Genomic DNA, 9,075 nt, shown 5'->3' on the forward strand with positions numbered 1-9,075 from the left:
TGAATTCACCTTCCCTCGCCTAGAAAATCCGACTTCGCTAAAAAAACGCAAACAAAGCCCCTCCACATTGCTCTCGATAACATGAGCTGGAGTTAACGATGCCTGAGTTTATTCTTAGCTCTAGTCCATTCCTTTCCTTTTTTTCCAACAACAACACTATGTCCCCAAAAGTCTTAAACACGATTAAATAACCCTTGAAAAACATTATTACACGTAGGCTACCGTATAAACAGTAATAACAAAATGACTGGTGATGATTGTGGAAGAAAGCGAGATGAGAATAAATGGAGTGAGAGGGAGAATGCATGGGAAGGGGTAGGTGGAGGTAAGGGAGGTGCATATTACAAAAGGTGAAGGAGGGAAGGAGGGATGAATGGAGGAGAGAAAAATTATAATGATGTAAATAATAATAAATACTTGAGGTAAATATAATATAGTGGTAATTTTTTTTTTATCTTGTCCGATAATTATAACTACTTAACAACACAGACTACGCCATTACATAGTTTCCTGTACACATATAAAAGTAATAAAATGTTCCCGTTACTGTACACACCTCTTTAGCATTACACAGGGGAGGCAGGAGAATTCGGCATGGTCGCATCGCTTCTTTTTTGTTTTTTTTCACATTATTTTTCATCATTCCACTCTTTCAATGCAACAAATTTACTGCCAAACCACATAGAAATATAACAAGTTCAAACATTTTTTCCCCAGAACCTGCATATCTATCTTTTGTACCGAGTTTAAATGTCAGACCGATTTCTCCCGCTGCCTTACACAAATAGTACAATGTTGTTCCTTGACCTCTTGAGTCCGGTGACCTCCTTTTTAAGATTATTAGTGCCATCTTGAGACGATTTTATTCAGCTATAGATTTCTACCTGGGCGGGGTCTTAGATACTGCTTTCGGTAACCCTTTCATTTCCAGGTAACTTTCCGAAGCTGAGTAATTAGCGTTCAAAGATGGCGGAAGATGAATGTTTAAAAAGGCATCACCGTAGTGAAGGGATCAAGAGTGAGTTTCCTGCATTGTAACTTTCCGAGCTCAGTCTTGTCTCACACTCGCGAGCCCAGAATACTGCGCTGCCTAAGAGAACGAGCCCACGTGCCTAAGTCCTCTATATGTATACTGTATATATGTATGTATATATATGTATGTGAGCCCAGTAATATCGTTTTAAATACACATCAACCTTACAGTAGAGTAAAAAGTATATAAGAATCATCCGAAAAGCCCTATACTTCACACCGGCCACAATAACTGCTCTAGTGCATATTTATTTATATACATACAGATAGTCCTCATTATAGGTAGTATATGTGTTCCAAAAAGTTCATGACTTTGCCCATAAAACTGGTATTATAAATTAAGCTCAATGGCAAATCAGCTTGAAATCTATCACAAAAACCTGCACTGGTGATTTTTTTTTCCTGAAATTGAAAGTAGATTTAAAAAGCAAAAAGGAAACTGAGAAAACAGCACATAATGAGGACCTAATGTATACACGTATGAAAAAAACTATCTGGAAAACACGAGAGCACACTCAAGCTCGTATTGCGCTTACATGACCCCTCCAGCCGAAAGATTTTTAACTATTCTTGCTGCCTCCAGACTTCATCCAGATTACAGAAATGCTTTAAAAACTGAATGGGTTTATTGTAACCTTCATTAACCCTTCCAGTACGAGAGGTCTGAAGTTATAATCGCCTGTTATTTGCAAGAGTAGAATAAAACTGATCATTGGAGCTGTAGGGATCAATAAGCAATAATAACAACTTCTCAAAATGGCAGTGCTACCAAAAGCTGGTGATTTTACCCTTCTCAGCTCAAAGACATCGTTCTAATTTTACTCTTGCTTCCTAAAGACGATTATGCCTCAGTTTAGGGAAGAGTTCTCGTAGTGAAGAGGTTGATTGAATATAGACTGGTATACGTAAATTACATACAGGCTGGTATACGTAGGACTGAGAAATCCCTCCTAAACAGACTGAAATTATCTGGGTGTAACAAGAATAAAGATAAACTACATCACAGTGCTAAAGGGGCCAAAACTCCCCCCACACCAAACACCCCCCATGGAGCGAGAGCGCCTCAGCAAGATAGGTGCCAACCCCTTCAGTACTAAACGCCATCGTACTGAAGTGGTTAATTCTGCTCTGACCCATCGTAGCAAAATAGTGATGATGGCAAGTAATCTATTTCTCTTCCAGATCCAAGGAACAGGAGGGCAGTGGACAGCCTAGAAGGGATACTGCCAGAAATATCCCCCATCCCGATTATAGAGCCTGGAGAAATAGTGTTACTGCATGGACAGGCACTTTATAAACTAGTGCTGCCATTCCAAGAGACGCCTGAGGAAACAGACACAAAACTGCAACTTGCAATTAAGGTTTTTGAGTACAAGTGGGATAGGAAGCAGCATATGCCTCTAAGACTTGCTGAGTCGGCATTTCTTCCAGTAGCAAGACTGACAAAGAAAATTCTCCCAAAGACTGCTTGGTAGGGTGTTTTTTCGTGTGTGAGGGGTCAAACACGCACCTCTAAAACTGTTACAACCAACAAACATCCCTCCGGCAGCAAGATTGACAAGGAAAATGCTCCCAGAGACTGCTAGGGAGAGGCTGTGTTGATATCAAGATTACCTGAACCTCCTACAAACACGATAGTATCAGGGACTCTAAACGTGATGGTAAACGCATTCTACAAATATCATCGTTTATATTGACTATCCTCTTTTCTGACACTCAGGAAAGGTTCTCATGCTCGGCCTTACAGTGGAACAACAATATAACAAACTCCGCGACGACCACTCTGATGCTACTCGACCTAAGCCTTACATTAGTAGAGTATAACATTAAGAAGAGGGTACTGGATATAATATGATGATGCTCTCTACGCCTTCGATCTAAAGCCTAACTCCATAGCGGCAACGGGGCAGGTTCTCTTACGCGGCACTTCAGTAACAAGTAAATGGCTCCGAGTTACAGCTCCTTAAGTGACAGCAGGTTTATTTTTAAGTTACACAAGTGCTCCCACTCACACGACCTCGGCCACATAAAGTAACATCTACACTGATATTACTTGTGCTGTTGTGGATAATGTGGACTAAATCGCTGTATGGAAAGAATCAAGTATGCTACTGAAACTGATATTTGACTCTGAATATTGTAAGACAAAGAAACTTTCATTGCCTGCTACCATACCACCTGAAACTTGCAACAATATCCATAACAATGGCCATAAAACCAGTGGACAAGTTAATCACTCCGTAACTATGTATTCTCACACCTTTGTTAATTAGGCAAGGGAGATTAAAATTTGCAGTGTTGTATTCCACATGTGTATCAAAAGTACAAAAAGTTGGCCTTCCATCCTGCCTGAGATTCCAGCCTCAGGAATGGCGGGTAAGAGCCACAAACTCGAGTAAAAAACAGTGGAATTACGACTTCTCTGTGTCTCAAATCTGCTTTAGTATCATACCAGGCTTTTCCACAAACTAGGTTGGTACAGGAGACAGGTAACGAAAGCCGATGTTTGATTCTGCCTTTACTTGCATCCGTTCCGGCCAGCCATTGAGCATCAAGGTGGGTATCAGTCCCTGCCACACACACCTGGAGCTTACAATTCTAGCTTCGAGCAGTCGATACACCAACTTAGTATTCTTCTCTTATCTCCATTTGGGGACAGTTCAGATGTTTCAACTACAACTGTTTCGAATAACGACAAGTGATTCAGATGTTTCAGTTAATGGCAAGTGATGCTGATGAGCACTTATCCACGAACACAGAAACAAAACAAGCTCTGTCTTGATCCTCCCTTCCTTAACTTGATTCGCAGAACAAGTAAACATCAGCAAGGGAGACTTTTCTGTGAGCCAAGGAGGAGTCGTGGAGCACAATATCATCGATGCAGGGAAACCTGATAGAAGCCTCACAGAAGCCTCACAAATACCTCTCAAAGACCTGATAAAAGCCTCACAAAAGTCTCTCGAGGGCCTTAAAGAACCCACAAACCACCCTCTTCAAAAATCTTGTACAATCTCGACTTGATAATCTTCATGGATCCTAAACAAGAAATGGATAGAACCCTGACAAAAGTTCTCTCAGATATTATAAATTCCAACGCTGATATTACAGTTTCGGATATTGCTCCCAGTTCTGAAGCTTCCCGAACTCGCACCAAAATTATCCTGGATGTCACTTCCACCTTCTCCACTCTCTTCAAAAACGGTACTTTCAAACCAGTGGGGAAAAAATCACATATTGCGCCCCATTTCTGAAGTTTATGGCAGAACGCCCATGGAAACTCTCCCAGACGTCATTTAATTTTCTCGTCGTCATCATCCGGACTTTTCTTCTCCCAAACTCGCCTTCAAAGAAACAAAAATCCCAACCCATCTGGACTTTAGGAGCAAATGAGGCTGTTGAGAGAGGAGTCCAGCCAGTCCGAAACGGTAAGTCCTACGTCGCACAGCGCATCAGCCACATCAGGGGTGCAGGAGAACTCAAAGTGGGACCCGGAGCCTGAGGTGGAGGTTGGAGGAGGACACGTCTCGAGGTCCAAGTCGTGGCTCAAGTCCAGATCTACGGGGAACTCTGGCGACATCTGGAGAAAGAGCGGAGAGGAAGGAGTGAGATGGAGGGCAGGGAATAAGAGAAGGCTGTGAGGAAACAAAAAGAGTGACAACTGGACAAAGAGGGAAAAGGTGGCGATCATAAAGAGAAGGGGAAGATGAAGTGAGATCTGTGTATAATCATCATCATATTTCCAACCCTTACTCCCACCCAGAAAAATGCACTGAGATTTACATACTGTCATGATGAACATCCTAACTATTTTTTCCCACTCAAAGACTTGGTGAAGAAAGATCCCCCCAAAAAAAAACGGGAGGGGGGGGGAAGAGAAATGCAAATATCGAGGTATCAAGAGCAGAATGAGAGAAAGCACATTGGGAGAACTGCCTAAAGTGTAAAGGGAGAAAATATAAAATAGGACAAGTATCAACAGATGAAAGAGAAAGTATGACAACCAAAAATCTATCAAAAGTGGAAGTTAAAGGTATGATAATGGAGGAACAGTCCAGCGCAGAAAGAGTAAAAATGTGGAAGCGGAGGAAATATAAACAGTAGAAAGAGAATAAGTGTGAACGTGGAAGAACTATTATCAGCAAGCCCAGTTAAGCTAAAAAGAAGGAAAAAATAATCTTTACCTGTAGGATATCAGCCAGATACGAGAGGTCGCCCAAGTTGTCCTGTGTAGAGCGGCGTCGGGCGGGTTCTGGCGAGGGTGTGGGCGTGATCATGACTGAGGAACCACCGAGAAGCGACATGGGCATTGGTGAGTCACTATCGGAGTCTGACTCGAGGAAGAACACGGCTGACTCTGGGGAGGCTGGGGAGGGGCAGGTCGGGGAGGGAGGCGTCGGTGGGGTGAAGAATGCTTTGGATAGATTGGTCCTGGAGCCTCTGGAAGCTGCCCCTCTGGAACTCCTACCTCGCCCTCTACCTCTTCCAGGCTTCCTACTCTCAGTGCTGCTCACACCCTCAGAGTCGTCAGTGCCTGAGCTGCTGCTTCCACTTTTCGCACCGCCTCGCTTACCCCTGCAGCCTCTGGAGTTCGGTTTCCTTCCCCTGGTGGACTTTGGACGCTCGCCTGATCCTGTCGCAGCCGCCCCAGTCCCTCTCTTCCTCCTCGTCTGCGCAGGTTTAGGGGAGGAAGTGACAGTGATGCGCAGGCGTGTGGAGGAAAGAAGCTTCACCGCAGGGCGACGCTTGCGACGGGAGGAGCCGCTGGGAGAAGGCGTGCGGGAAGAGGCTCGGGAGGACACGCAGGAGGGGAGTAGACGTGCCTTCTTCCTGGGTCGATACTGTTGAGGGAGAGAGAAAAGCATTTTAGGGAGAGAAGTAGACAAAGAGACAGAGATTGGAACACCATCTCATCCATTACCCAATTTTACACTCCTCCTCCAAGAGCGTAGAGACCTGGATCTTGGCTGCTTAGTTCAGAGGTGTAAAGCAATGATGACCAGTCCTTCTTCTCTGAGCAGCCTTATCTGTATACACACACAAATGTTAGTGTCATTCATTACCACACATTGAGAAAAAGATGCTCTTTGATCTTGTCTTAGTCTTAGTCATGCTTAATCCTGTTGCTGTTGTTGTTTCCCCAATCTCATCCTTTCACGGGAAAATATGGATTATTTAACAGAATTCATTTTCCTTTTATAACACTTACTTGAATGTACAGCGTAAGTACTGCGCCATATCTTGCGACAATGGTTCCTGCAATCAATTTTATTTTACTGATAAATTATGAAGTAACTTAGCAGATGTTTCACGGTAAATTGAGTGGCATGAGAGGAAGGACAAGTCAGTGAACAGGAGGGAACATGTCACAGCGTAGATGAGACGGCTGTGATAATTTTATGTACCAGAGAGTAAATCCGCACCAGAGTTTTAGAAGCATAAGTTACTGGTTTAATGTGGTAACCTTATCGTTTTTTGTCTTACATCTTGGCTGGATAATAACAAAAATAAAGCTTAGTAAATGATATTCGGAGGCAGATGTTATTGATTGGGAGGCAGTGCAGCTTCTCCACAAATACCATGACGCAGTAGTTCCTTCATTGCTTGTAAATCGAGGAATATTTGTATACAACTGCACTGCGTTCTTCACTGTCCATACATAACCTAATCTACAAACTAATTCCTGGATAATACAGTAAAGTAAAAAGCGCATAATACGTCAAGTTAAAGGAGGATTTACAGACGGAACTTTTAAAAATGTAAATTCCTGTGATCTTCGTATGTTCAACCTTCATCAGAATATAAACATTAAGGAGAGATGCATAAAGAGTGAGCAGGAAGGAGACGGAAGATAAGCATATATATACATGACCTCCTTGAGTCTTGCGTGTGTGTGTGTGTGTGTGTGTGTGTGTGGTAAATCTGTTCAATAAGATGAAGTATGGCTATTTATCTATTTATTTTTCCAGACTACCACAAGATGATTTTTTGAAGTTTGGAAAGGATTTTGTTAGTGAGGGGATGAATGAGGGTTGTATATGATTACTAGAGAGAGAGAGAGAGAGAGAGAGAGAGAGAGAGAGAGAGAGAGAGAGAGAGAGAGAGAGAGAGAGAGAGAAACCCAATCATGCAGTAGAAAGAAGTCAAATAGAGGCAAATATTAAAATTAGACATAGCGAAGAATTTAACCAAAACAGAAACAAAAGGAAGAGAGAAAGGAGGAAGCAGGAAGAACAGCCAGGAAGAGTAGCATAAATAAAACAGGAGGAGACCAGGAAGAACAACCAGGAAGAAAAAATAAAACAGAATTGGAAACCAGGAAGAAGCAACAAGGAAGAGAAGAGAGTGAGGATAATTGTGGTATAAAAGTCAAGGGAATGTTAGGGATATGCCCAGGCAGCGAGCCAAAAGAGAAAGACAGGTTAGGCAGTAGTAGGGTAGGTCAGGCAGGCAGGCAAGCAGGCAGTGGGGTAGGTAAGGCGAGTCAGGCAGGGGGCCAGAGAGGACAGGCAGTGTGGTAGGTCAGGAAGGCTAGTTCTCGTAGTGACAGGAGTGAGGTAGGTTTGGCAAGGAGGCAGGACTAAGAGTGAGGTAGGTTAGGCAGGGAGCTAGGCAGATGTGGGACAGGCAGTGTGGTAGGTCAAGTAGTTTTCACAGTGACAGGAATGAGGCAGGGTGGTAAGGCAGGCAGCAAAGTAGGTTAGGCAATGGGGTAGGTTAGGCAGAGAAGGGATCAGGTAAAGAGGTGAGGTCAGACAGTGAGGCAGGAAGTACAGTGAGTCAGGCAGCTTAGGTAGTGAGGCAGTGGAGCCAAGTGGGTGATTCGGGGACTGGGTTGGGTGAGGCAGGAATACAGAGCAGGTAGACGGCAGTAGGTCAGGCAAGAGTGAAGATAAAACACCGGATTAATGTCAAATAAAAGACACAAGCACCGCATTATCGCCAGGTCAAGGGAGTTTTAAGCACCTCTTCCTTCCTTCCTTTTGCATATCAAACACTATACTCCTCTCACCTTAACCTGGCCCAGATATTTGTCCCTCCGTAGCAAAAACAACTTCCTGAGAGAGAGAGAGAGAGAGAGAGAGAGAGAGAGAGAGAGAGAGAGAGAGAGAGAGAGAGAGAGAGAGAGAGAGAGAGAGAGAGAGAGAGAGAGAGAGAGAGAGAGAGAGAGAGGCATACTAAGAAAAGCAACGACACGAGAATAACAACAAGGGAAAAAAATGCAGAAAAAAAGGTCACAATGCACACACAGGCACAGAGAGATATCCCAGCCGTGCCCCTCCTCCCCCCCTTCTCTTTTCTTTTCTTTTCTTCCCTTGGGCAGCGCTGATCATTCTCCCTTTCTCTCCAGCAGTCTCGAGATCCATCACTTTTCCCATTTCTTCGTCTTCATCGTCCCCGGCCGCCGTGCGTCGCAGCGATCATCCCGCCTCCCGGTCGTAAAATCTAAAGTGCGCCATGAAACTGCGACCTTGAGACGTGGAATCCAAGAACTTGCTGGAACGCACCCAAGACCCCCACCCCCCCTTCCCCCCATCTCAGAAAAGCAGGCTGGTGGGTCATCTGGAAAGCAAGCCAGGATCATAAAAAAACAAACCGGCGATCCGAAAAGCAAACACAGATCATGGAAAGCAAGCCTGGAATCTGGAAAGCCAACTCTGAATATGGAAAGCCAACCTGGATTCTGGAAAGCAATCTTTAATCTTGGAAAACAAGTGGAATACTGGAAGAGCAATTTAATGTGCATTCTGGAAAAGCAAACCTGGTTCCTGGAAAGCAAGACTGGTCAAGGGAAAGCAAGGATGGAATCTTTAGAAGCTAACCTAAATCCTGGAAAAGAAAATGTGGATCCTGGAAACGCACACCTGAATCTGAGAATCAAACCTGGAACCTTAGTAAGCAAGCCTGGGTCTGAAAAACAAATCTGAATGCTGTAAAAACAAAGCTGGATCAAGGAGAGTTAAAACCAGCAGCTATTAAGTCATCTGGAAAGCAGACCTAAATCCTGGAAAAGCGAATATGGATCAAGACAAGCAAACTGGATAT

At 43.8% G+C, this 9,075-nt stretch overlaps 1 protein-coding gene across 1 annotated transcript in view; it reads right to left on the reverse strand.

Moving 5' to 3' along the window:
* Window positions 1–4,408: 4,408 nt before the first annotated feature.
* LOC145405030 (uncharacterized) overlaps window positions 4,409–9,075 on the reverse strand; it is a 77,954-nt gene continuing 73,287 nt past the window's right edge. The window contains exons 3-4 of the mRNA XM_080276530.1: window positions 5,214–5,870; window positions 4,409–4,609 (exon numbers count right to left, since the gene is read on the reverse strand). Coding sequence (XP_080132656.1) covers window positions 4,409–4,609; window positions 5,214–5,870 — 858 coding nt within the window. The remainder of the gene's footprint in view (window positions 4,610–5,213; window positions 5,871–9,075) is intronic.

Source organism: Coenobita brevimanus, chromosome 65 (genome assembly GCF_032717465.1).
Source record: "Coenobita brevimanus isolate Jiangsu-jjx chromosome 65, ASM3271746v2, whole genome shotgun sequence".
Taxonomy (NCBI): domain Eukaryota; kingdom Metazoa; phylum Arthropoda; class Malacostraca; order Decapoda; family Coenobitidae; genus Coenobita; species Coenobita brevimanus.